The sequence below is a fragment of the Ipomoea triloba genome, chromosome 3, assembly GCF_003576645.1.
Source record: "Ipomoea triloba cultivar NCNSP0323 chromosome 3, ASM357664v1".
Classification (NCBI taxonomy): domain Eukaryota; kingdom Viridiplantae; phylum Streptophyta; class Magnoliopsida; order Solanales; family Convolvulaceae; genus Ipomoea; species Ipomoea triloba.
In genome coordinates this window covers 3,677,008-3,704,154 of record NC_044918.1, presented here as the reverse complement: position 1 = coordinate 3,704,154, position 27,147 = coordinate 3,677,008, and the positions used below count along the sequence as shown (strand labels likewise).

The following is a 27,147-nucleotide window of genomic DNA, read 5'->3' as shown; positions in this document are numbered from 1 at the left end:
TTTTTTCTCTGCCTAATGTCTAAACTATAAAGTCTTTTTACATATATTATAATTAAAAAGATGCCAGGTATAAATGTACACTGTAAGCTTGATGAGTAATTTAATATTAGTCTGAACAGTGATACGTCTGGCCAAATGGCTTTGACCAATTAAGTTTGGTGATTGTTGGTCAATATATTAGTACCATCTAGGAAGCTAGCTAATATATACTAACAATGTTACGCAAATAACATGTGATCAAATAAATGAGTCATGAATGCCCTTAGGGCAATGGTTCAATTCAACTTAAAACTGGCAGCACGGTAGGGTTTGAATTTCACCGCAAATAATTTGGAGATGAATTTCACTAAGTTGGTTTGGGTTGGAGTTAAATTCTTTGTACGCAGAAGATTGCGGTTCGGTGTAGTGTTTGAAAATGTGAAAAATCACAAAAGAATGATAAATCGCACTTAAAAAAAAAAGAAAAATCTTGTGTGAGGGGTTGAACAGTGGAGTGACCTTCAAGATATAAGAATTGTACTCTACCCATTCAACTATCCTTTCGGAGCGACATTTCTCTTTTTATTTTAAAAAAAATAAAGTTGAAAAATATCATACGGCTCCTTCCTTATGTGCAAACTGCAAAACATAATATCCAAAAAAAAAATTATATAAAAGCATGGTCTACAACACAATAAACTTTGCTAATAATTATGGTGAATGTAAAACAGTAAGACTATAATAATCTCATTGGATTTTAAAATTCTAACATGTAAGAGCCGGTCAGTAGATCATGTGCCTATTTCAGTACAATTTAAAAATAATAAAATTTAATATAATAATAAATGGAAATTACATTTTTAATCATATAATAGTGTGAACGCATAAATTTATTTCCTTAGCTATTAGTAATATATAAATTTTGTCAATGAAGTGACAAATTTAACCCGGATGCTATTTTCTTGTTAAAAATCTTATCAAAGTCGTCAATTCGCTAAAAATGAAATGGTTAAATCCTTAATGTAAGTAATTGAAAAAAAGTAAACTTATTCACAATCACAACTGGAAAACTCCATAATAATAATGTCCAATTTACAAAGGGTAGTACCTACAAATTCTGACACTATTTTAACTCGTCTTCTCAAGAATGCTCAAAAGTCAAAACAACTCCCAGTTGTTCATTGAGCCAATTTAATTTTATCAATACTCAAAATACAGTTCAATTTATTGATTAACCTAACAAATTTAATACTAGTATTTTTGTTTAACAAACCCCTAAGATCTATAACTCTATAAGATGAGTGGTGAAATCTTTGTTTTGATTCCTTTCATAGAGATTCCCTCCCTCCACCTGGAATTTCATTTCATTTCCTAGAAATTGCCAATGGCGATTGGCGAAGCCTCGTTCAAACTTCAACGCCCAAAACCCAGTCGCTGTTCCCCTTGGCCCGCATTTTATCGCCACCAAATCATTAAAATATAAAAAGGAGAGAGCTAAACGTGCTTCAAAGTCTCCATCTTTACTCCCTTTCATTCTCTCACTTCTTTCATTCTCCCTCCCTAGCTTAGCTTTTTCCGGCGATGGGACTTTTTCCGGCGGCGATCACCGTCATCATCCTTCTTTGCTGTTCCCAGGCCGTATTCCTGCAAGCTGAAAAAAACTACACCATCCAATTCGATAGCTTCGATCCAAGCGAAGAGCGAGTGATCAACGATCTTGAGCGCCAAAATGTCACATTTACCCACAATGCCATGCAGCTCACCCCCGACACAGCTTCAGACGACACCTTTAACTTCAAGAAAACAAATAATTCCGGCAGGGTTTTCCTCAAGAAAGGCTTCCGCCTCTGGGAAGGCTCGGGAAATTCAAGCGTGGCGTCTTTTAACTCCACTTTTCGGATCAATATTTACCCCCAAGAAGGCTCCACGGCAGAAGGGCTAACTTTCTTGATTGCTTCCAACCCAGAATTGCCCGAAAACAGCTTTGGAGAGTACTTGGGGCTCACCAATTCTTCCATAGATGGTAACTCTACAAACAAATTCGTCGCGGTTGAGCTCGATACTAACAAGCAATCCTTTGATCCGGACGATAACCACGTCGGGATTGACATAAATGGCGTTAGATCTGTAAAGGTTGAATCTTTGAGGGCTCACGGCATCGTTTTGGCCCCCAATAGCTCCAATGCGAGTTTCTACAATGTGTGGGTACAGTACGACGGGGTTGCAAAAGTTATGGAGGTTTATATTGGTAAACAAGAGACCCAATTAGGCCCCGACTCGCCCAAGCCAGATTCCCCTGTTCTAAAACTAGGTCTTGATCTCAGAGATCATTTGAATCAAGAATCGTACTTTGGGTTCTCTGCTTCCACTGGGGTTAAGTACCAACTCAACTGCGTTTTGAGATGGAGCTTTACGATTAAATACTTCCCGGAGAAGAAAGATTGGTGGAAGATTGTGGTGGGGGTGGGGGTGCCCGTGGCGGTTCTAGGGCTGATTGGGGCGGTTTGGATTGTTTGCAGGATGCGGAAGAAGAGAAAGCTGAGGACTCAATCTGCAATTCTGGGGGCGCTCAAGAGCCTTCCTGGAACTCCTAGGGAGTTTGAGTTTAAGGATTTGAAGAAAGCTACGGATAATTTTGATGAGAAGAATAAGCTTGGGCAGGGAGGATATGGGATGGTTTACAAAGGGTGTTTGGCTGGTGAGAATTTGGAGATTGCTGTTAAGTGGTTCTCCAGGGAGAGCATCAAGGGCCAGGATGATTTCTTGGCTGAGCTTACCATTATTAACCGTCTCCGCCATAAACATCTTGTCAAGCTTCTAGGTATGTATGTTTGTTCTTTGCTTCAATTCACAGATTTCATTGGTGTTCTCAACAATTCATCATNTTGTGGTGGGGGTGGGGGTGCCCGTGGCGGTTCTAGGGCTGATTGGGGCGGTTTGGATTGTTTGCAGGATGCGGAAGAAGAGAAAGCTGAGGACTCAATCTGCAATTCTGGGGGCGCTCAAGAGCCTTCCTGGAACTCCTAGGGAGTTTGAGTTTAAGGATTTGAAGAAAGCTACGGATAATTTTGATGAGAAGAATAAGCTTGGGCAGGGAGGATATGGGATGGTTTACAAAGGGTGTTTGGCTGGTGAGAATTTGGAGATTGCTGTTAAGTGGTTCTCCAGGGAGAGCATCAAGGGCCAGGATGATTTCTTGGCTGAGCTTACCATTATTAACCGTCTCCGCCATAAACATCTTGTCAAGCTTCTAGGTATGTATGTTTGTTCTTTGCTTCAATTCACAGATTTCATTGGTGTTCTCAACAATTCATCATGATTAGACAACTAGGATGTCTTGAATTTGCCTTAAACATTCATCTGTTTCTTGTTTGTGATTTGATGTTACGTTTGGGTTGTTAGATAGTTCTGTTTGTGCCAAAACATTCAATGAACTGAATTAGCTGCCTTAGATCATGATGGTCTTTACCCAACAGGGCGGCCCACCTTAGAACTTAGAAAAACAAGAAAGGTTAGAAATTGGCCGTCGAGTAGCTCAATTGGTTCTTGAGTGGTAGATTGTGGGTAAGATCGTAATATTGAGTCCTGACAGTCGCAGAATAAAAATTTCACCTATTATGGGGTGGCTCAGTTCCTTGTGGGTACTGGCCCTGGGCACTAGTCCTCCCATCTAAGGGACCGAGCTACCTTGATTTACCCCTACACAATCCCGTTAGATCGGAGTGGGGAATTTCTCCCTTTGTGGGCAAAAAAGTTAGAAATTTACCATTTTACTTTTACTCCATCATTAAACATTAATTCAATCAAGGAGTGGGGAATTTCGCCCTTTGTGGGCAAAAAAGTTAGAAATTTACCATTTTACTTTTACTCCATCATTAAACATTAATTCAATCAAATGAATTTATGATATAGTTTGGAGTTTTTTTGGGGGGATTAAGATTGCTTTTAGGATAATTTATTTATGTGGTAAACTAAAATCATTTTCTTTTTGTTTTGGAATAGATTCGATTCCATTTTTTTTTATTTATTAGGTTTATCTCTAAGTCCTTGTCACCAAAAAAATAAATAAATAAAAGTTCAGAAAGTGGACATTTTAGCCAGCAAGGAAGAAGTCATTAAGTATGTACAATGATTGTCTATCTTTATGATGCATGAAAGATATTACAACCTAGAGTGGTCCAAAAGCAAGGAAGATTACTTGGGCTAATCTAGTTGAATGTAAAGTGTTGAATAGACCTTTGAGCCTGTCTTTACTGTGCATCTGATTTGGATAAACACAGACTTTTAATTTATATGTATCAAAAACCAATCCACTATGTTTTGATGCTGACATATACGACTTTAAAATCTTTTTAGGTCATATGCATTTATGATGTTTTTCTGGTCTAAAATAGTATGAATTGACCCTTAAAATGTCTTGTATGGTGACTTTTCAATGCACTCCAAAGTATATGAACCTATAGCAGTGAAGTTGACATAGAAACCAATCATCAATCAAACGTTTTCAATAGGGGTGGTTGCTTAGTATGCAATTTCCTAGCAAATTGCATAGAATATTTTAAGGTTGACTTTTGCATAGCTGATAGAAAAACATTTTGTTATTGTCAAGAAAAGACAATCTTAGGAACTGGATTTATGACCAAAGATCTTGTGGTCTAGTGGCACCCGGTTTACACTCCCAAGGGAGTGGGTTCGAGCCTCAGTGGAGACCACTGTTGACTATTTGTAAGCTTCAGTAGGCTATGAACAGATACTACACTGTAATAGAGTCAGTAGTACTCAAAATAAGGAACTGGATTTATGAAATAGGAGTTTAATTATTGGGATGTTTTCACAGGGTGGTGCCACAAGTATGGGAAGCTACTTTTGGTGTATGAATATATGCCCCATGGCAGCTTAGATCAGCACATCTTCTCCGCCCCGGAAAAGGATCCGTTGAGTTGGGAACTAAGGTATAAAATCGTGTCTGGCGTGGCCTCGGCCTTGCAGTATCTCCACAACGAGTTCGAGCAGAGGGTGGTGCACCGTGACCTCAAAGCCAGCAACGTGATGCTAGACACCAATTTCAACGCCCGCCTGGGCGACTTCGGGCTAGCACGGGCACTTGACAACGAGAGAACCTCGTACGCTGAGGCTGAAGGGGTGCTGGGCACAATGGGGTACATTGCGCCCGAGTGTTTCCACACGGGCAAGGCCACGCAGCAGTCCGATGTGTATGCTTTCGGGGCAGTGGTTCTGGAGGTCGTGTGCGGGCAGAGACCCGGGACCAAGATTGGCGGCTTCCAGTCCCTCGTGGACTGGGTTTGGTACCTGCATCGCGACGGGAGGATCCTCGAGGCAGTGGATAAAAGGCTGAAAGAAGATTTCGTCGTCGATGAAGCTAAAAGGCTTCTGCTTTTAGGACTGGCTTGCTCTCATCCTATTGCCAATGAAAGGCCAAGAACATCTGAGGTTGTTCAGATCATATTAGGGTCAATTTCAGTCCCTTATGTGCCTCCTTTCAAGCCTGCATTTGTGTGGCCTTCCATGGCTCCCATTGACATAGATTCAACTGAGGCTGAGACAACATCTATCACAACTTCCCAGTTCAACCCAGGATGGACTCCACATTGTGTCAGTACTGGGGAGATCAGCACAGGACACTCTGATTCCTTGGTATAGTTAAAAATTTGTGAACAACTATAACCAATGGTGATTTCTCTTTTCTTTTGCTTCATTTTAATTTTCTTCCCGGCTGTAATTATTTTTGTCTTTGGAAGTCATAAGATTTCCATTAGTTTTTTTTTTTTTTTTTTAAAGAACAGATATAAATATGGCTTCGATTCGTTTATTGGAACAAGGATGGCATAGGTAGAGAAACCAATGTAAATTCTTGAATGTGAAAATTTTAAGTTTTGTTTTTTTAGCTTTTGGAGTGCTAGCTACGCTTAGAGATGGTATAATAGAAGACTTTTTTTTTTTTTTTGAGTCAAGCTTAATATATAAATTCTATATTTAGAATTGCTAAAATATATTGGGTCCATCAGTCTGACCTATCACATAATAAGGATAAGTTTATATGCGGACCTCTCAGGACAAATTAAATTATATTGTGTGTCACTGTCATGATAGATGTCAGCTCAAATGCGATCAGATTTTAAAGTGCAGTCAGTGTGACCGTACCATTAAGTATGTAAAAACGTACTAATAATGTTAGGAAACACATAACAAAGAAATACACAAATGCACTATAAAACGCACCATTAGGTATGCATAAACATGTCACACAGTGTTTGGAAACGCACTGTTAAGTGTGGTGAAGTATGTCGTGTTTTTTTCGTGTGTGCAATGCATTTTGTGATGCGTTGATGCATTTCATTGTTCTGCATTTCCTAACACAATTGATGTGTTTTTGCATACCTAATAGTGTGATCACACGTTAAGGCCTTGTCGCACTGGAACTTGGTTTGTATCATGAAAAATGTTCACTTTTAATATACTAAAAGTTCATTATTAAGTATTATATATAAATATAAACATTTAGTATACTAAAAATAAACATTCAATATACAAAAATGAATCTTCAATATACTTAAAATAAAAAAAAAAATTTACTTGGGCCAATATACTGAATCTTCGGTATATTTTTGCAAAAAAATATATTAAAAAAATTATGTCAATGGTTCACAATGTAATGATTGTCTCCTTGGGTCATGGGCCAAGTGGGTCATAGATTGGCCTGCTATACTTATCAGGAAAAAAAAGGGTCAAAAAGGCACATGTACTATCATTGATTGTTCATCTAGCACCATGAACTAAAATATGGTTCATCTAGGTCATTATATTCCTAATTATTTTTCATCTAGCATTTTTAGCCTATTTCTAACAAGTAACACATCTAATTTGATGACATGAAAAAATAAAATTAGAAAAAATGATGACATGTTATTTATATGGATGTTTTAGATGATTTCTACCATATTTCATTAATGAAAAAAATAATTTATTGCAATGAAATAGGGTAGAAATCAAAATTGTTATATAAAATTTTAACTACATGAGTGTATGTATAGCGGGGTATTCATTATCGTTCGGCAATGAGATTTCATAGAAATCGATATATGAAAATTAAATTATTTTTATAATAACTTAAGATATATTGTATTGGGTAAATTTTATTTTATTTTAAAAATAAATTAATATTTTTGGATTTTTGGATAATTGAATAACTTAAGATATTGTATTTTTGGATGATTTCTTGGAAAGAAATAGGGCAAAAATCAAAGTTGCTATATAAAGTTTCAACTATAGTGTACTGTGTATGTATAGCGGAGTGCACTGTATATGTATAGCGGGGTATTGAGTATCGTTCAACAATGAGATTCCATGAAAATTGATATATAAAAATTAAATTATTTTTTTTAAAATAATAAAATTTACCCAATATAATATCTTAATTTATTATATTTAATTTTAATATATCGATTTTCATGTAATTTCATTGTCGAACAACTTTGAATATCCCACTATACATACACAGTTGTGCAGTACACTGTAATTAAAACATTATATAACAACTTTGACTTCTACCCTATTTCATTGCAAGAAATCATTTTCTTCATTAATGAAATAGGGTAAAATCATCCAAAACATTCATATAAATAACATGTCATCATTTTTTGATATTTTATTTTTCCATGTCAACAAATTAGATGGGTTACTTGTTAGAAATGGGCTAAAAATGCTAGATGAAAAATAATTAGGAGTATAATGACTTAGATGGACCATATTTTAGTTCATGGTGCTGGATGAACAATCAGTGTTAGTACATGGGTCTATTTGACCCTTTTGCCAAAAGAAAAACTTCTTTAACTTTTTTTTTTTTTTTGAAAATAACTTTTAATTTTTAAAAATCCTGAAAGACTTAATTACCAAAATTACTAAACACAAACCATAAACACGTACATATGCAACAGCAAGTCCAGTAGTAATGTTGTGCTTAAAATTTTAGACATACTTACCAAGAATTTAAATACAATATTGTGAAGTTGTAGATATTATTTTAAGTTTTGTAAGATTTTATTGATCAAGTTCTCTAGTGTAATTTAAGAAGACTTAACCTTTTGACTTTGCTTGTTTGTTTCAAAAATGTTAATCTTCTAGTTCTGATTTGTTATCAAGAAAATCAATCTTCGAGAGTTTATTGAGTTTTACTATCTAAAGAGATATTTTTAAAGAGGTTAAATGTAACTTTGACAATTGCCCAAGAAAATTAAAGGAGTTAAAAACTCATAAAAATTGATTTAATTCACTAATGGACCAAAGAGGTTAGAGTGAAGTTAATTTACTTCACTATTTGTTACTTGAATGTTTGACTATAGAATTTCACAGTGAAGTTCTTATCTCATATGGACCAAAGAAGTGATTGACTCTATTGGTATTAGATTATTACGGATTATCTTCTCAAAATAATAAAAAAAAAAAAAGATTATTACGGATTACTAGTAATTTACACGTGTTCATACTTAGTAGTTAAATTGACATAGAAATTTTACCTTTATTTTTGTGGCTCTTTTTCAAGGAAGGTCACATGATAAAATTCGAAGTCAATATTACTCAAAAAAATTGACATAGAACCGTATCATCAATCAAATATTTTCAATAGGGACTGTTGTTATCAAAACAATTAATCTTCAAGAGTTTATTGAATTTTATTGTTTAAAAAGATATTTTAAAAGAGGCTAAAGGTACCTTTGACTATTGCATTAAAGAGATATTTTAAAAGAGTTTAAAGGTACCATTGACAATTACCTAAGAAAATTAAAGGAGTTAAAAACTCACCCCATGGCCTAAGTACTAAGGCGGTAAGGCCTACTACGCGCCAGTAAGCCTATAGGACCTCAATACTAATGGTTATACCGTGGGGTACACCTTACAAGGTGGACCTATCACAATTTACATCATAAATGTTCACAATTGAAATTGTGAACATTCAATTGTAAACATTTCGTATATAAGTTAATACCTCCAATGGTCCTCCGACTCTTCGAGTATTAGCGATTTACCAGTTGTGATTCCTCGACTTTTAAATGGCATCCAATGGTCCTCCAAGTTTTAAAAAATAATCACTCGTGGTCCTAATTTTTAAAATAATCCGAGTTTAAAATGACCACAAGACGTCCTAAAAAATGATAAAGAGTTTCAAATTAACCATCCATTGTCCACTCAAGAGGACCACAACTAGTTAAATTTTAAATTAAAAGTTGAAAAACCATGAATTGTTAACTTGGACCACGGATGGTAACAATTTGAAAGTTTAGTACTAAACGTGACAAAATCAACATACTCGGATGACTTCAGGGTATTAACTCATATATATATATATATATATATATATATATATATATATATATATATATATAATTGTCATTTTTTACAGAAATTTGGTAATATAAGTTTGACAATTTTGTGCAACCTCACATAACTTCCACATGGCTGAATTTAATATCACTATTATTATCTATTTTCTTAACTTTACTTGCAACATAAGTTTTTCTTTAAAAAAAAATTATACAAATTCTTAACTTTTTTTTTTCTGTTGAATTATCTTGTTGTAACCCAATTGATCTTTTCAAAAAATTGTAAGAAAAAAATATGCTGAAGTGTTTTGATTCTTGTCCGTGTTTTTGTCTACACCCATACAAAATTTCCCAAGAAACCCTAGTCCTTCTGAAATAGTAAAATTGCAGTTTCCATATGCTCATTGCCTTAGCCTTAGCTTCATCCAGCATTTGTCATCTAGCCTCATGGAGAAATGGCAATTAAGAACATCAATTTTTATTTTATTATTTTCTAAAATTTTGGCAAGTTGGTTTGCCCAAACCAACTCAATTTTACAATGGGTTGATGATTTCTTGGTCTGTACGTCCTATCCAGCAAGTGGTGAGTTACATATCGACCCATATTAATTAACAATATTATTATATTAGAGTTCTTTTCACTTTACTTCTTACGACAACTAATTTTAATATTATAAGACAATTTATTTATTTTATTGGCTAAATTAATTAAATTTCAAATGTCCATAGAAAAGTCAGAATTTTGAAGAAGCTAATTAAGGAAAAAAGTGAGAAATTCCAATAGGGTTTGATAAAGTAAGAAGTTTGAATTTACAATATAACATTTCTTGAATTATTCTAATAAATCAAGCATTCATCTAGTCTAGACTCTAGATCTAGAAGAGAAGAAGATTTGATATTGTATGAAATGTAATACGTTGACTTTCTTATACATAATTATTTGTTGCACACGCAGACACGCTTTAAGGAATTTGAAGTTGAAAAAAAAAAAAGGCTTATGTTGTCTTATTTTGCCTATAATACACTATTGCTTGAAATTTTAAAACATACTAAAAATGAAATGTGAATATTATAGAAAAAACTAAATACATAATACGAGATCACAACATACTCATACGACTAGCAAATAAAAGAAATTATGAAAAGTTAAATTTCATCCGAAGAAATATCAATTCAAACTTGTAAAGTCCAAGGCGTAAATAATGAAAATTCATCGCTATATAAACAAGAAGTAAAAGTTTCATGTGAATGTTTCGAAGTTCGTGCCACTAATCCTTGCTCAAATCTTTAATTAGACATTCTTTACACGATCCTCACAATCACAATCTACAAACCACTATCCATCTCCCCATGATAAATGCATCATAGCTTCATAGAATCGTAGTTAGCTAAGTGCAATTCCAACTTATTTGTAGATGAAAAGGATATTATTTACAGGCAATTCCAACCATATTAGTCGTCTAATTGATCAGACTTGATAACAACAAAACAAAACGAAATAATTGAGCAAGTAAAATAAAATAAAACAAAATACAAGTCAATTTGATGAAGGCAATTTCATGGAAACTCCTATTTCCTCACATTTCATTTCCAAGAAGTATCTATCTGCAGCATTCTGCCTAGCCAATACCATTCAAAGCTTATCTAATATAAGTATAAAAAGATGGCAATGGTACTCATTATAAAAAATTTTAAAAGAAGATAGATAAAGTTAGAAATGGGATTTTTCAAGATCATCTTCATCCTCGTTCTTTGCTGTTCCCAGTTCATATTTTCACAAGCCGAAAAAAACTTCACCGTCCAATTCTCAGACTTCGACCAAAACAATTATCCCGACAATCTTCATTTCCTTAACGCAGAAATCGACAGTAACGCCATCCAAGTCACCAAGGACACCGCCAACAACCGCCAAGTCTTCCAAGTGATAAACCAGTCCGGCAGAGCGTTTCTGGACAAGCCTTTCCGGCTTTGGGACGGCGACAAATCAGAAAACACAAGCAGCGTCGCATCTTTCGAGTCCTATTTTCGCATCAATGTTGCACCCCAGAACGACACCGCCGGAGAGCCACCCCCTAACAACACGTTAGGAGGGCTAGCGTTCTTGATTGCGCCGAACATGGACTCGCCGCCGGCCAACAGCTCCGGCAAGTTCTTGGGGCTCACAAATGCGTCAACAGATGGGAACTCCACCAACCAAATCATAGCCGTTGAGTTCGATAATAGTATGCAGGATTCTGATCCCGATGATAATCATATAGGGATTGATATCAACAGTTATACATCCAAAAAGGTTCAATCTTTAACACCTCTAGGCATTATTTTGGCCCCAATTAACGACACAGTGTTCTACGATGTCTGGGTAAAATACAATGGGACTGCAAAGGTTATGGAAGTATACATTGCTAAGCAAGAGGATCCAAATGGGCAGACAAAACCTAAGCCGGGTTCCCCTATCCTAACCTCAGAACTTGATATCAGACAGTATTTGAATCAAGAATCATATTTCGGGTTCTCAGCTTCGAATGGGGCAGGATATCAGCTCAACTGTGTGCTGAGATGGAACTTTACAATCACTTATTTCCCAGAAAAGAATGATTGGTGGAAGATTGGGGTTGGGGTTGGGGTGCCTGTGGTGGTGGTGGGGTTGATTGTGGTGGCTTGGTTGGTGTATTTAGTGCAGAAGAAAAGGAAGCTAAGGAATCCATCTTTGATCTTGGGAGCACTGAAGAGCCTGCCTGGAACTCCAAGAGAGTTTAAGTTTAAGGAGTTGAAGAAAGCTACAGAGAATTTTGGTGAGAAGAATAAGCTTGGACAGGGAGGATATGGGGTGGTTTACAAAGGGTGGTTGGCAGGTGAGGGTTTGGAGATTGCTGTTAAGTGGTTCTCCAGGGAGAGCATCAAGGGTCAGGGTGATTTCTTGGCCGAGCTTAGTATTATCAATCGTCTCCGCCATAAACATCTCGTCAAGCTTCTAGGTACTTTCAGGTTTCCCAGCTTAAACCAGACTAATTATGGTTTGTTATTTGTGTTTTTGTCATGATTGTCTGACCTAATGGTGTTTTCGCAGGATGGTGCCATAGGCATGGGAAGCTACTATTGGTGTATGAGTACATGCCCCATGGAAGCTTGGACCAGCACCTCTTCATAGGGGGTGAAACGGATCCGTTGAGTTGGGAATTGCGGTGTAAAATTGTGTCGGGCGTAGGCTACGCCTTGCAGTATCTCCACAACGAGTTCGAGCAGAGGGTTGTGCATCGTGACCTTAAAGCTAGCAATATCATGCTCGACTCCGGTTTCAATGCCCGCCTAGGCGACTTTGGCCTGGCACGGGCGCTTGACAACGAGAGAACCTCGTATACTGAGGGCGAGGGAGTGGCGGGCACAATTGGGTACATTGCACCCGAGTGTCTCCTCACGGGCAAGGCCACTGAGCAGTCTGATGTTTATGCGTTCGGGGCAGTGTTGCTGGAGGTTGTGTGTGGACAGAGACCCGGGACCAAGATTGGCGGCTTCCAGTCCCTCGTAGACTGGGTTTGGTTCCTGCATCGCGATGGGAGGATCCTCGAGGCAGTGGACAAAAGGCTCAAGGAAGATTTCGTCGTCGAAGAAGCTAAAAGACTTCTGCTGCTAGGACTGGCTTGCTCTCATCCTATTGCTAATGAAAGGCCAAGAACATCTGAGGTTGTTCAGATCATACTAGGCTCATTTCCAGTGCCAAATGTTCCTCCATTCAGGCCTGCATTTGTGTGGCCATCAGCACTGCCCATTGATATAGATTCATCTCAAACTGATACAACAACTATCCCAATTTCCCCCTTCAACTCAGGATGGAGCCAGACCAATACAGAGCACACAAACTCCTTGGTATAGTTAAATTTATGAACTATCATCAATGGTGTATTCTTTTTCCTTTTCCATTCACTTTTCTTCCCTATAGTTATATTTGTTATAGCCAGGATACATAGGATTTGCACTAGTTTTTCTTGGTGTGATATAGGTCTATAGGTAGCTGAAATGACTCGAGAGACCTTGTGACCTTAGTCAGTAAAAGATCACAAGAAGATAAATCAGCCTAAGTTGTCTATAGTTAACCAGCTCTTCGAAGTCAAACTTGTAATCTTATGGTTACAAAGTCAATAGTCTGACCAACTTGGTTAGGGTTCCCGAGAGCTGAAATTCTTCTTCCTTGTATAGTTTAAATTCTTGAATGTTTGAGGCAACTGCAAATTTCTGCACTGTTACAACAAAATTCAGTATAATAACTAAGAAAGAATTGACAATTTTCTCATTTACTAACCCCAAACATGGTAGGTAGAGGAGAGTCATCATCGTGTAAAATATTAAATATACACATATCATTACACTTCTCTAATCTATCTAACAACAAAACCCTGGAGAGCAACCTGCCCCATAAGAAATTAATACAGACAAGGGGTTGGTTCATCTGCTACCTTACAAATGCCGGTTTGGTTAATCCACTTCACGTGCAGTGTATCGCGTTCTTCCCAACCAGCAGTTGGTAACCAGAAACGTGGTGTGTTTTACATGGAAACACGGCCATCGGTTTTATCCTTGGTAGGTCTCTCTTCTCGGATCTCCTCCAAATCCTCATCCTCCCCCTTCTGCCCAGCTTGCTCCTTCCAATACGCCACTAATCTCTTCAAACGTTCCACTTCCTTGGACGAAACGTTCTTGCTGGGATCGTTGATTATAGACCGCACTCTTGATGCATACCTGAATAGCATGACAAGTAGAGTTAGTGACACAAAATTACATCAAGAATATATTTTTTGAGTACTACTGACTCTGTTACAATGCAGTATCTGTTCATAACAACTTTTTCAACCTACTGAAGCACAAAGAGTCAATATAGTAGTCCATAAATATACAGAGAAGGGTAACGTACGTCAAGGAGTTGTGAGACTCATCCAAGTTTGATTCAGCGGGAGATATGTTGACAAACATTAGCGTTTTGGCGTTTCCACCAAGTGAATCACTCATCAACATGGTTAGCTTGTGGTTTCGGTAAGGGATGTGTTGGACCCCAGAAGACAATGCACTAATGACATCCCCAAGTGCTGAGAGCGATTTGTTAATGCTTTGAGCTTCCTTTAGCTGTTTACCAGAAGAGCCCGATTTTTTCACTCTTTCAGATCCAGCAAGATCCACAAAACTTAGCTGCATCAAGAAACAACATTGAAAGAACCATAAATGACATATATTCATAGTTATAAGGGTGTACACTGGGTAAACCCCGCCTTGTGACCCTAGCTGGCAAAGGACCACAAGGAGGTAAACCAACCTAGGTTACCCATAGCTTATCGGCTCAAACCAAGAAGGCTGAGATTCAAACTCGTGACCTTGTGGTTATAGGTTTGCATCTTTAGCCATCTTGGTGGGGGTTACCCCCATGTATCAAATAATTATTTCAAGAACAATAGCAATCATTTTTCATACCTTTCCCCTAGCAATAGTTTGTGTTTGAAGATTTGTACTTTCGATAATAATAGAAAGAATCAAGTGAGATCTAGAACTCTGTTCGTTCATAAGGGTTCCAGTTGTATGACGCTGCTCAGATCCTCTCTGAATAATAGCTTTTAGCTCCTCGTATGTCGAAACAGCTACAACAGACACATTCTCCACAACAACCATGCCCTGTTTATTAAAGAAAAAAACACATATCAGAGACAAATAAATATATTAATGTGATTACGGTCAAAATAAGTTCCCAATTAACAGTCACCTTCGAATCTTTTTTTATTTCCAGTTTCAAACGATTTGCAGACTTTGGTAGGAGGAGGTCTACCAATGAATCTTGATACAATTCCACCATGTAAGTCTGCATTGTTCAAAATAACCGGTAAATGAATCATGGTACTTTCACATGGAACAAAATTGCGTGCACATAAACAATATTAGGAGCACCAAAAAAGGTACAATAGAAAAAGCAAAACCTAGCATACAAACTTCAATTCATTAGAACTTAAAACCTATTACAAGTAGGTATAGCATCATTATATAGTGACTAGTAGCTCTAATTATTAATCACATCAAACTATAAAAACCTTACATAGCATTAGAAAATGTGCTACCTTCAAGGAAAAGGAGAACTTGTTGCTATCCTGCTTGATAATTTTAAAAAGTTCAGAGATAGTTCTTGGTGTTAGTCCGGGATTTCTATCAGATCCATAAATTGTAAATGTCTTCCCGGAGCCCGTTTGTCCATATGCAAAGATGCACACATTGTATCCATCAACAGCAGATTGCACCAAAAACTGCATCAATTCAAGGTTTTAAAAAAATGTTAAAGGAACTAGGCGTATTAAAAGATTTTTTTTTTTTAAAAAGCCGTAACCCCAACTGTAAAAAAATTTTTTTGAGTACTACTGACTCTATTACATTGTAGTATCTGTTCATCTATACTTTCTTAACCTGTTGAAGCACAAAAAAGCCGTAACCCCAACTGTAAAATATTTCTAAATATGTGAATGACTCCAAATTTTCTTATGCTTACCTTTGTATCTTCAAATACATCTTCTTGAGTAGAGTTTTCGTCAAAAACACGATCATATATATGTTGTTTTCTCTCATCTTTCCACAAATGTTCGACAGTGAACTCATCAGCACTTGTGACCACATTTCTTTCCTTTGCACCAATTTCTTTGTCACTAAGTGGCCTTAATCTACAGCAGACTCTGATTTTTCCTTTCATATCTGAGATATTTCAGAAGGCACTTGCTCTTCTTAGTAAAAACAAACACCAAAAGTTTCTAATTTTAGGTTAAGCCTAGAACTAGTCAATGGTATAGTACCTTCTATCATGTTAAAGTATCTTTTCCTCAATAGTTGTTCCTCTCTATAAAGTCCTTCCATCTCAGCCAACTGTGCCCCTTGCATCTTCAAAATTGCTGCAGTTTGCTCATTCTTTCGATCAATATCCTGATAGAAGCATAATATGTTTAGACTTTAGACTATGGAGGAGTCTAATACACGTAGGATGAAAAGCATAAAAGAGTAAATAAATACAACAAAGTTTAGAAGGCTAAAATAAAGTCCTCAAAGGTCGTAATTATTAGATTTATTACATCAAAACATAACTGCTTACAAAAGTTTAGAACTATAAAATTGTTACCTCTTTCATTTCTCTCAATTCCTCGAGCTCCTTTAGATTATTCTGCAACACTTCCAACTCCCTGTCCTTTGCTGCAAGAGTGGATTGTGCAACTGCCAAATCCTGTTTAACCTCTTCCAGTTTATTTTGAAGCTCGGAAACTTGAACAGTTAATGCCTTGCATTCATGTTCAAAGTTTTTCTGAAAGGTTTCAAAATACATTTAAAAATCAGATGAGGAAAAAAAAAAAACTCTTTCATGTAATACTTTAAAAAATGTAAAATCAATATAACAAGAAAGAGAGATAGAGAGTACCTCATCAGATTTCTTCTTTTCAAGCCTTGAAATTTTTTCTTCTAATGACACTTTTTCATTCAAAAGCTTCCTCTTTGTTTCTTCTGCAGCATGCAACTCCATGAGTCGTGCTTTCAACTCATCTTGGATCTTGCGTAAGACCTATAATTGAATACAACTTGTAGCTTATTCACTGATATAAAATTTTCCACTCCATAAGTTGAATGAGAAAGGAAAGTAGATTGGTTGACTTTGCAGATGACAAAATATATTTAGGATTTTTAAAAAAAAAAAAGTTCTTCAAAATAGACATCAACGCTATACCTGATTATTTGCTTCTACCAATTCCTTTCTGATATTGTTCTCCAACCCTAGAGGACTCAATTTTGCAAGCCTCATTTCCATGCTCTGCTTCTCTGCTAACGTAGCCTACCAAAAGATTTTTGAGATCAAAAGTTGATACATTTGCATGGCATCAAAATTTACTGTTCTCAACCATAACTACCTGAAGTTCTGAATCTTTTTCTTCAAATAATGATTTGAATTTATCACAATCACTAGCCACCGCAGCTAAATTCTGCTTCTCTGATCTCAAGCAATCTTTCAAGCTTTCCAGCTCTTCATGTATTTTCAATTCTTGATTTTCTCTTTCATTTGAATCTTCCAGCAACTGTAAAAGAACTCACGACCATGAGTGTTGCGGGTAAAATGAGAAGAAAAAGTATAATCAAACATATGCAGATACAAGGAAATTGCAAATGAGCACACAATCCACACACCAAATCACAGGCCAAAAACTCAGTTACTAGATAGTGGAAAAAAGAAGAGAAATAAATTGTCAAAAACCAATCAATTTTACGTCCAAACAAATTCAAGTTAAAGACCACACATTCCCCACCACTACAAACCAGATAATTCATTAAAAATAAGCCATGGATAAAGACAGGACATCCTAGTTAACCATATACTGGTTAAGTTAGGAAAAAGAACTCCCATAAAGTGCTTGAAGTCAAAATTACTCACTTCATTGACTTTCTTTTTGGATTCTTCAAGGGCTTTGGTTAAGTCCTGAATACGTTTTTCATAAACATCCATGTTTGGAGTCTTGGAATTATTTGAAAGATCTCCATTAACCGAACCATTTGAAGCAGAGCGAGTTTTAGAATAGCGGCGTAACATCACGTCGTTGATATGTGTCTGAAGGGCAACACATATCTCCTCTCCCTGCATTATTGGTAAAGAGCCAAGCCACATTTATTAATGAGGCAGAAGAAAATATCATTTATGAATGCATCTTATAAACACTTAATTCAATATTATACTCTCAGACCTGCTTAGTTTCAAATTGAAATATATGTAAGACACCAGCAACTCTCATCTTAAAGAATACAGCGGCATTACTGCTACCAAATTGCATTATGTCCCTTAGCTCAGCTGAATGCAAATATTCCTTTGGAACTGGACGGAAAAAATGAACCTGCAATGAACAAGCAAATTTATCAATGAAAAATTGGAGGCTGAAAAGATTACATAAAAACAAATACATTCATGTGATACACAATCTCAACTTGAAAAGAAACACTACCCCTCGCTTGTTTATGCCCAATATAATTCTTCCTGGCAAGAGTCCAATTGGATCATCAATCTTACGAACAGCAAAGAAAACTGAATTTCCATAAGGAAGAGTCCTCAAGATCCGCAAAAATTGTTGCCTGGCATCGTCTTTTGTCAGATTTTCCTGGCATAAGATGAGCTTCCTTCATAAGGAGAACAGAATGTGTAATTGAAGTTCAAAGCATTGTAGTCCGTATCTACTCAAAAAGTTCTCAATAACGGTAACATAGCAGAAAAATAACTCCTAGGAGGAAGTAATGTGTCACACAAATAAAAGTAATAAGCAAAAATAAAAGATAAAGAAAGCCAGAACAGAACTCATAGGAAAAAGCAATGTGAATGGGCCAAGCCATCTTTATCTCTACCATATTTACCACTTCATACGTACATATGTATTTTGAATACAATAATAATGTTCTATTCTTTCTCGTAAGTCGTAACAAGAGGATTTGAGATATTCATGAAAGGATAAATGAATAAATCATACATCATGTAATGCTGACCAAGGACAGTAATGAAAATGACATATGTGAAAGCAGGAAGGAAACTTATATTCATTTTCCATAGAGTAACTTTTTGCCATTTCAAATGTAAGAGCTCAAAGGTTTTACCATTGACTGATAACGAGAAATGATGTCCAAATCCCATTCCCTCTTTGCACGAGTAATTGCGATTTGTCTGGGTAGAAATCGCTCTAGCAGTGTTCGCCAATCACTAGAAATTACATAATTTCAAAAAGTAAATAACAGATATATTTACTCATTGAGAAAGACTTCAAGAAAAAGATACTAGACAGGTTGAACATTATACTGGGGCAAATTTAGACTTGAGAAAGAAAGTGTAAGAAAGCACTTGATCAAATCAAATGAAGTATATAGTGACAAAGCAAAATACAATTACAAAAATGCAATAGCGTGAATAAGAGAAATAATTGAAGTCAACGAAAATTACTTACACGCATGACTCAGGGCCATTAACAAATCCAATTTCAACCAATATTTGCAAAGCAGATAGCTTTGCAGCATCATCCCTCCCAACAGGATAATTCCCCAGTATATAATCATGTTGTAACTGTTAAAATAGGCCAATTCTTAAAATGCACGAGAGAAGTCAGATCACTGAAAGTAACCAATTAAAAGTGAATTTACTTGAACATAAGACAATTGCATGAACATTTGGTCTGTTACAGCTTCATCTGACTCCCGAAATAACTTCTTTTTGAATACCAATTTGCAGTGCATGATCTCTCCTTTACTCTTGTCTTTGGATGCCTTGAAGTCAGCAAGTAGATCTCCAATATACATGTTGTCATCTAAACCAATGTACTCCTCTGCATGATAAGAAGATGCTTTTATTACCATACAGAAAATTTTGTACATAAATAAATTATTAAAAAAACAACTAAAACATGAAGTGTAATGGAGTCAGCAAAGTGTACCATTTCCAGGATCTGGTCCTTTAGAACCAGTAACAACCTTACGGCACTCAAAAAGGCTAAAGCCAGAAAATGTTGACAACTTAATTATCCCCGCAAGCTCCTGAAATGCATGTACGTATATGTGAGAAAAGAACTTGGTCAACAAAAGATCAGCGTAGTTTTAGCAAAAACATCAGCTTTCTTAATAAAGGTACAGCATACAAAGTGAAGCATCCCATGCATCAACACATGTGAGGTTCCATCAATTCATCTTCCAGATTTTATACCCCCAAAAAGATTAATTTTTATCCCATATAGTTTTGAATGACAGGTAAAACAATGCAGCATCAATTACTTTCCACATTCGGTGTACGGATGAGTCACAAAACAAATGAGGTTGAAATTGCATTCATAGCAACAATTTAGTTTTTAACTAAACTACACTAAAAGATTGAATCCAACCAATTAGCTAATCTAACCCATGGCCTTATAAACTCATATGTTCTCTCTTATTTTATCAATGTGGGACTCTTAACATTAACAATTGAAATTAAATTGGCTACATGAATTTAAAGCCTATTAACCAAAAATAATTATCAAACTTACCTAAAGAAGTCTAGAAGACATAAAGTTAACCTTTTAAAAGAGGTGAAAAAAGGAAGTCTATAGGACATTGTTTGGGACAATACTCCTCGATTATGGCCTACTAAGACACAAGTCTTCACATAGAATTACATTGTCATATAAGAAAATTCAGAATCAGTATTCTCGATGAAGGTTCAAATCTACCCAGAAGGCAAAGAGTCATGCCAAACAAAGTCTCAAATTGTCTAGTCAATTTATTTCATTTTCCTTATACATTCGACCAAAAATAAATGAATTCATAAATATTTTAGGGAAGATACAAGAATACCTCAACAGCGTCAGTAACGGTTGTGGCCATGTCATACGTAATTTCCTCGAAAGTTTCATCCAAGAAAAACACTATTGTTGTTAGCTTTTTTCCAGTCAATAGAGCTTCAATCTCTTCCCGGCCAGGAATTGTGCGTCTAGGTCCAGCTTTAACAGAGCGTGTCAAAGCATTTAATGTGTTCAATGCAAAGACTTGGACCTCAGAATCAGTAGTCGCTCCATGTGCCACAGTATGAATATACTCTGATAAGTATCCACCAATTTCTTTGCTAGCAGGCATGCAAGATGCACAGAGGTACATCAGCTCCCATGCCTTAATCAAATATTGCCTATATAGGTGAACACATTACACATCACCCGCATTAAATTGAGAGCTAAAAGTAACATCAAAGAAGACTAAGGAGGAAAATCAGTTTTTCTTCCTCAACTAAACAACTTGATATTCAAATACCTATCAGGATTCTTTCTTGTTTGCTTTGAAATTTGTGCAAACAGTTCATCTCGAAGCTCAGGTCGCTTCAATGCCAGCTTATATAGTTTGCCAATAAGCTCAATTTGTTCATCTAAGCTTATAGCAATCACCCGATCAGAGGAGTCAACTCCCATATACTTCAAAATGATCTGAAAAATCTTAACTGCCCTAGTAACAAGGTCTCCATTTATCTTCAAAACTGATGTCGGGATAGTTTCCTGGCATTTTAAGAATTGTCCTGAATTAGGGATTGCAAAGCAAATCATCACATCTTAGCATCTAAACTCATGTCCTTACCCTTTGGAAAGAGAGCATATCTTCAAATGTGAATTTTTCTCGAACTTGAGGGCCCACGGATTTTTTAGAAAAGAAACCGCGTTTTCCGGCAGAGTGAATCTGCTTTTGCATAGCCTTCAGAAACACCTCCACCTATAATATGCAGAATAAGTTCAAAGAAGATTACAAGGAAGGTTTTCCCATCACTCATTAGGCTAACAAAAAATAAAGCAAAACAAAAAAGACTTTCGTTTAGTTTGTAGACAAATATCTCACCTGAAACTTATCAATATACGGTATGGCACCGGAAAGTTCACGAGAAAGATCTGATGAAAGTGCAGTTGGTGTGCTGCAGGGTCCCATGCGATGCATTGTAAAACAGCAATGAGTTAGAAAGATATGATACATTAAAGAAATTTTTTTGCACACCTTCATTGCAGCCATCCAGTCAATCATGATGCCAATATACAAAAATCTAGTGACAATTGATAAAGCAGAACTTACAATGGAGCAAAATTTGAACCATCACTATCATAATCCTCCTCCCTTGAAGTAGCAGAAGAATGGTGAGGAGTTTCATATCCATTACTGGAGCCAAAAGAAGACCTGCCTGACCTCATGCTCTGAGCCATAACTGGTGGCATATCAGAGATCATAAAGCCTCACTCTATCTAACTTCTCTACCAAGCATAGCCTTCCTGCCTTTCACTTGAACAGCACTTATCCTAGTGCTTCTGAAAACCTTTCTATTCTCTACTGATAAGCAATAGCTGATTTTTCACTGAAATAGAACATAAATTAAAGAATATCAACCCACATAACTTGGTTTCAAAATCAAGCATTCATTTAACCTCCAAATATGCAAAAAAAACTAAAAACACATATCCGACAAAATGTAATCAACCAAGCTCAAAACCTCAAAATTTAACCAAAAATATGCCAGAAGATCAGCATATTGACCCCAGTATTTCAAACCTACTCAGAGAAATCGAAGACCAATCCCCAAGTAGCTATCCCACGAGTAAAAATTTCTCGACTAGACAAGACACATTGAAGCCCAAGTACCAGAGATCTACAAAAATGGAAACTTTAAAACTGGCAGGAAGAGTTCACAAAAATCAAACCCAATATGAACCCTCCAGAATGAAAAGAACAAACCAGATCAAAAAAACGCAAAATGGGTATTAAAGGGACACTTATTTATCGCAAAAGAAAAAAGGGTGCATAAACATTAGCTCAACTCAAACATTGCCGTCTATATCTAAGTCTACACTCATTATTCACACATACATTTGTGATGTGCTGCGTTTACATTAGCAGAATCAGAAAGAAGGGGATTATACCTAAAGGAAGATTGCTTTCCTTATAATGAAAGATCAGCACCAGAAATAAAAGAAGAAGAAGTGGAGGTGGAGGGATGGTGAGCCTACTTGGTCTTTGGAGTGAAGGAGGGATAAAGAAGATGCAGAGAGAGAGAGAGAGAGGGTCACGAGCACTTTTTAAATAATTTCAAGATCTCAGACATAAGTTTCTATATCTCTCTTTTATTTTGACTTCAAAGTTGAAATATATCATTTAATGTAATAAAATTTAAATATATGCTTATGTAGTTATGTTCTTTATTTACTCAAAGCTATTAAAATTTATTTGTATATTTTCTATTTCGAACAATAAGTATTTGCAGATGATGTGTTCATACACACGTATAGTGTATTATGTATATAGGAGCGGAGCCAAAAAATTTATGTCAAGATGACCAAAATTACATACAAAATTTACAATGTCAATCAACATTAATATTGATTATACATAATATTATTATATATATCAAACATAATTATATTATGTATTATTGATAATAATTTTTAATGATAATTTATGTAACAATTGGCATCGATGTCAATCGATACTTCAAATTTTTCTACCTAACACAAAATATATGCAATAATAATTTTGTTTGTCATTCTTTTATCAAATAAAAGTTGTCATGTTTTCGTTGGCAACATTTTTTTACATAATTAACTGATATTCATTTTAGTAATTAACTTAATATTCCAAAATTTAAGGGACGATGACGAATTTCAAAATCACAAATTAAAGAATCAATATTAAAATTAATTTTTTCAATTTCAAAACTAGTTTTTGAATTAGCAAATGTACATCCTAAAAATGTAAATACATAATATAACTAATTAATTACTTGATTCTATTACAAAAAAAATTTACTTGATTTATTTATTTTTATTTGGAGAATTTAAACTTCAATATATATTTTGGGTTTATCTATCTATATATATATATATATATATATATATATATATATATATATATATATATATATATATATATATATATATATTATTTATTTATATTAAAACAAATGTGTCATTTTTCCGCTCATTTTAGATATAAAAAATTGCTTTAAAATTTGAAATCAGTCGATTACAATACTTAACAAAATTAAATTATATTTAAATTATTAATACCTTAAATTCGGTATATACATCTCTTACCAAATAAAGTCATTATTGATTTATGTATACATGTAAATATGTAATGACTTTATTTGGTAAGCTTTATATATATATATATATATATATATATATATATATATATATATATATATATATATATATATTTTGTCATAAATTGTTATAAGATTAGAAAATTATATATTATACCTGTTGTCATAAAAGAAATTAGAACTTTGTTTTTTTTAAAAAAAAAACAAAATATATTTAAATTTTCAGGCTATTTTCATTAAGTTATTGGATGTTGGTAATGACTAAAGTTTATTTACAATTAAAAAATAAAAACTAAAAGATGAAGTTCTAAAATAACTACAATGAACTAATTGTGGTAGTATATTAGTTTCTTTAAAAAAAAAACGCTCTTTAAGTGTTAATTTAAAATATTAAACATGTCACTCGTGTTGGAATAGTTTTTGTAATCCAAAATAAAATTGTAATGGTCTTATTAATAAATATTAATATCACAAAATAAATTGTAATAGTCTTATTAATAAATATTAATATTGAATCGTTATTAATGTGAATGAATATTTGGCACACTAAATTTTATTCTGCAACGTTGGTTAAGATATCTTATTTAACTATTTTAAATTAAATTTTACTTTTTGATTGCTTTTCTTTAATGTCTATAATAGTGTTAATTTTGTGTACAATTATTAATCAACTGAAGAATTTTTAGTAAAGACTAAAATTACATCAAATAACATATCTACATCATTTGTTAAATATTATATACTTTTAAATCATTCATTAACCTTTAAGGTTGGGTCACTTGTGATGTTAATGAGAAATATTGACCACACGCTTGGTATTTGCAATGATACTCAGTTGGTTATAATGAAATTAGCTTACCATGTTATAGAAGCACACATATTGGCAAGGACAAATGCTAACACCAATGCACTAATAGTTAAAATGACTATCACTTCATCAAACCCAAGATTGTTGTCAAGTTTGACAGAATTGATGTTTTCCTATGCAATGACCATTAACAAAAGTGAGGGTTAAATACTATTGAAGATTGGCTTGCTATTATTCTTCATGGTTAATTATATGTGGGTATGCGATTGCATCAAGAGTGAGTAATCCAGATGGGCATCGATTTTGTACTTCTACTACTAATTTAGTTTACACAAAGGCATCGGGGGCCAATATACCACAAGGTCATTGGTTGACAATATCTAGTTTAATATATATACATAGTAGAATTTTTAAAAAAAAAAGTTATTCGTAATATAATAATATATACATAAATATTAATTTATTAATATTTTTGGATAGGGTATGGTAGGATGGGTGGATGGGGGGAGGCCAAGGCCCCCTACCCATCTAGGCACCTCCGCCCCTGAGTGTATAATGTAAAAATAAATTATACAATTATACAATGATTGATGAACTGTCTCACATCGAGCTAATTGGAGAGGGAGAAGAGGGAAAGAAAACTGAATATGTATTGTGAAATGATAATTGTTCAACTGACTATCAAAGGGAAAGCTGAAATGTTATATACAAGGCAGTAAGCAGTTGTAACTGCAAGTAACAGTTAGCTAACAGCTAGTGAACGGCTAACAACTAGTGTGTGGCTAATGTCAAGAATGCCCTTAACAGGATTACTTCATCAATGATAAGAAAAATAAAAGCCAAAACTTTAAATAATAATTATGTATTTGAATTTGACTTTTTTTTCGGATCATAAATGAAAAATACCGAGACAAACAAAATTAGTTATTATGTAAGAAACCCTATCTTAGCCCACTAACATATATGCAATCGAGCATGATCAAGCATTCGTAAATTATGAATTTATCAGACAATTGTTCATGCAGCTCTAAAAATAATAAATGAGTACAAATTATGATTTTTTTTAAATCACCTAAATTTGTATGATTATGATATTGAGCGGATTTAGATTTTTTTGGGGCGGATTATTATCATCCCATCCTAGTAGGATTTTGGTAGATCAAAGGGAGTTGGGTGAATACGTGAAAAAAAAAAATGTTTTGGTCTTTTTTGACTATGAGTGAAAAAGTTAGGGGTTCTCTTGACAATTTCGAGCTCAATATATGCGTAGTAGTTGTCTTATAGTCCTTGGCCAAGTATCTATATTTCTTACTCCCTATCATTATAGAAGATACTAATGATACTATGAGAAATGGTCAGATATGTCATTATACTTTGAATGTGTAATTTGATATCTCAATAGAATCAATTCAATCAAGGGGTGGTGTTTATGATTTCACGTGCATTTATTGAAAGAATATAGTGTAAATAGGGCACCTAAGTGAATCTTATAAAGTGAAAATTGAAACAGTGAAAATGATACGTAGTAGTTCTTTTGAGATAAATTAAGTCAAATTTTACTATAATTTAGAATGTGTTGGTACATGTATATTATAATGATAGAATAACAAATAGTTTGTAGATTTTGTAATGGAGTGTAGAGAACTCGTAGAGGTAACGACTACACTAGGAAAACATTGTGTGAGGGGCTCGACTGGAATGGTGTTGGCAAAAATTGAACTCATGACTATTAGGGACGAGAATAATGATTCACCCACTCGACTATTCATTTTGGGATGTGACACCAATCTTTAACTTTATATTTTAACTTTAAAAAAATAATGAAAGTGAAAAGCTACAATGATACTCTTTTTTAAACTATATCCAATACAATTGTGTATACACACATGCATGTGCATGATGATACACGATGTAGAAGGCACCCATGTTGATTCATACATACTTTAAAATTTTTTAATATATTTAATTGTATTGGTGTGACATTTTCATACTTCACGTAACTTTCTTTTTGTTTCACTAGTATCGAAAACTACATTATACTTCCTTAAACAATCAATCAGTAATGCTTAACTCATGCAATTTGTTTTACCCTTACTCAATACTTTGATTTATGAGAAAATCACAATCACTACTCGAAAATGCGCTATGTGTAAGCGCCTTGTGACCTTAGTCAGCAAATGATCAACCAATAAGAGCAATAAACAACTTATACTGGGAGTTAAACTTGAAACACTGTAATTACCAAATCAATTGTCTGACCAACTTGACTGAAGTTGTTAGACTACCTGAGTAAAAGAATTGGGTAGGAAGCTAAGCAGTGATACCCTTGGGTATACGACAGATGCATGAGGTGTGATTCAATTCGTACTAAAATGGCATATGAAGAAGTATCGTATAGGAGC

General features: G+C 34.9%; 3 protein-coding genes across 3 annotated transcripts; 2 read left to right on the top strand and 1 right to left on the bottom strand.

Annotated features, from left to right (window-relative positions):
- The first annotated feature begins 1,394 nt into the window (after positions 1–1,394).
- On the top strand, positions 1,395–5,856 carry LOC116013677 (probable L-type lectin-domain containing receptor kinase S.5). Its single transcript, XM_031253564.1, has 3 exons — positions 1,395–2,436; positions 2,870–3,233; positions 4,817–5,856. Exons 1-3 carry the CDS (start codon positions 1,561–1,563, stop codon positions 5,638–5,640), a joined length of 2,064 nt encoding a protein of 687 aa, XP_031109424.1. The 5' UTR covers positions 1,395–1,560; the 3' UTR covers positions 5,641–5,856.
- Positions 5,857–10,986: 5,130 nt separating this feature from the next.
- On the top strand, positions 10,987–13,544 carry LOC116014211 (probable L-type lectin-domain containing receptor kinase S.5). The gene is made up of 2 exons (XM_031254214.1): positions 10,987–12,292; positions 12,385–13,544. Exons 1-2 carry the CDS (start codon positions 11,035–11,037, stop codon positions 13,185–13,187), a joined length of 2,061 nt encoding a protein of 686 aa, XP_031110074.1. The 5' UTR covers positions 10,987–11,034; the 3' UTR covers positions 13,188–13,544.
- Positions 13,545–13,587: 43 nt separating this feature from the next.
- On the bottom strand, positions 13,588–22,891 carry LOC116014209 (kinesin-like protein KIN-14E). The gene is made up of 24 exons (XM_031254213.1): positions 22,757–22,891; positions 21,918–22,194; positions 21,690–21,762; positions 21,435–21,566; positions 21,117–21,355; positions 20,667–20,994; positions 19,775–19,874; positions 19,485–19,666; positions 19,292–19,407; positions 18,948–19,050; positions 18,308–18,460; positions 18,053–18,199; positions 17,746–17,946; positions 17,228–17,392; positions 17,047–17,151; positions 16,744–16,884; positions 16,450–16,629; positions 16,130–16,256; positions 15,832–16,031; positions 15,410–15,592; positions 15,061–15,156; positions 14,775–14,972; positions 14,224–14,495; positions 13,588–14,051 (listed from the first exon to the last, which is right to left on the bottom strand). Exons 2-24 carry the CDS (start codon positions 22,067–22,069, stop codon positions 13,859–13,861), a joined length of 3,786 nt encoding a protein of 1,261 aa, XP_031110073.1. The 5' UTR covers positions 22,070–22,194; positions 22,757–22,891; the 3' UTR covers positions 13,588–13,858.
- Positions 22,892–27,147: the final 4,256 nt, after the last annotated feature.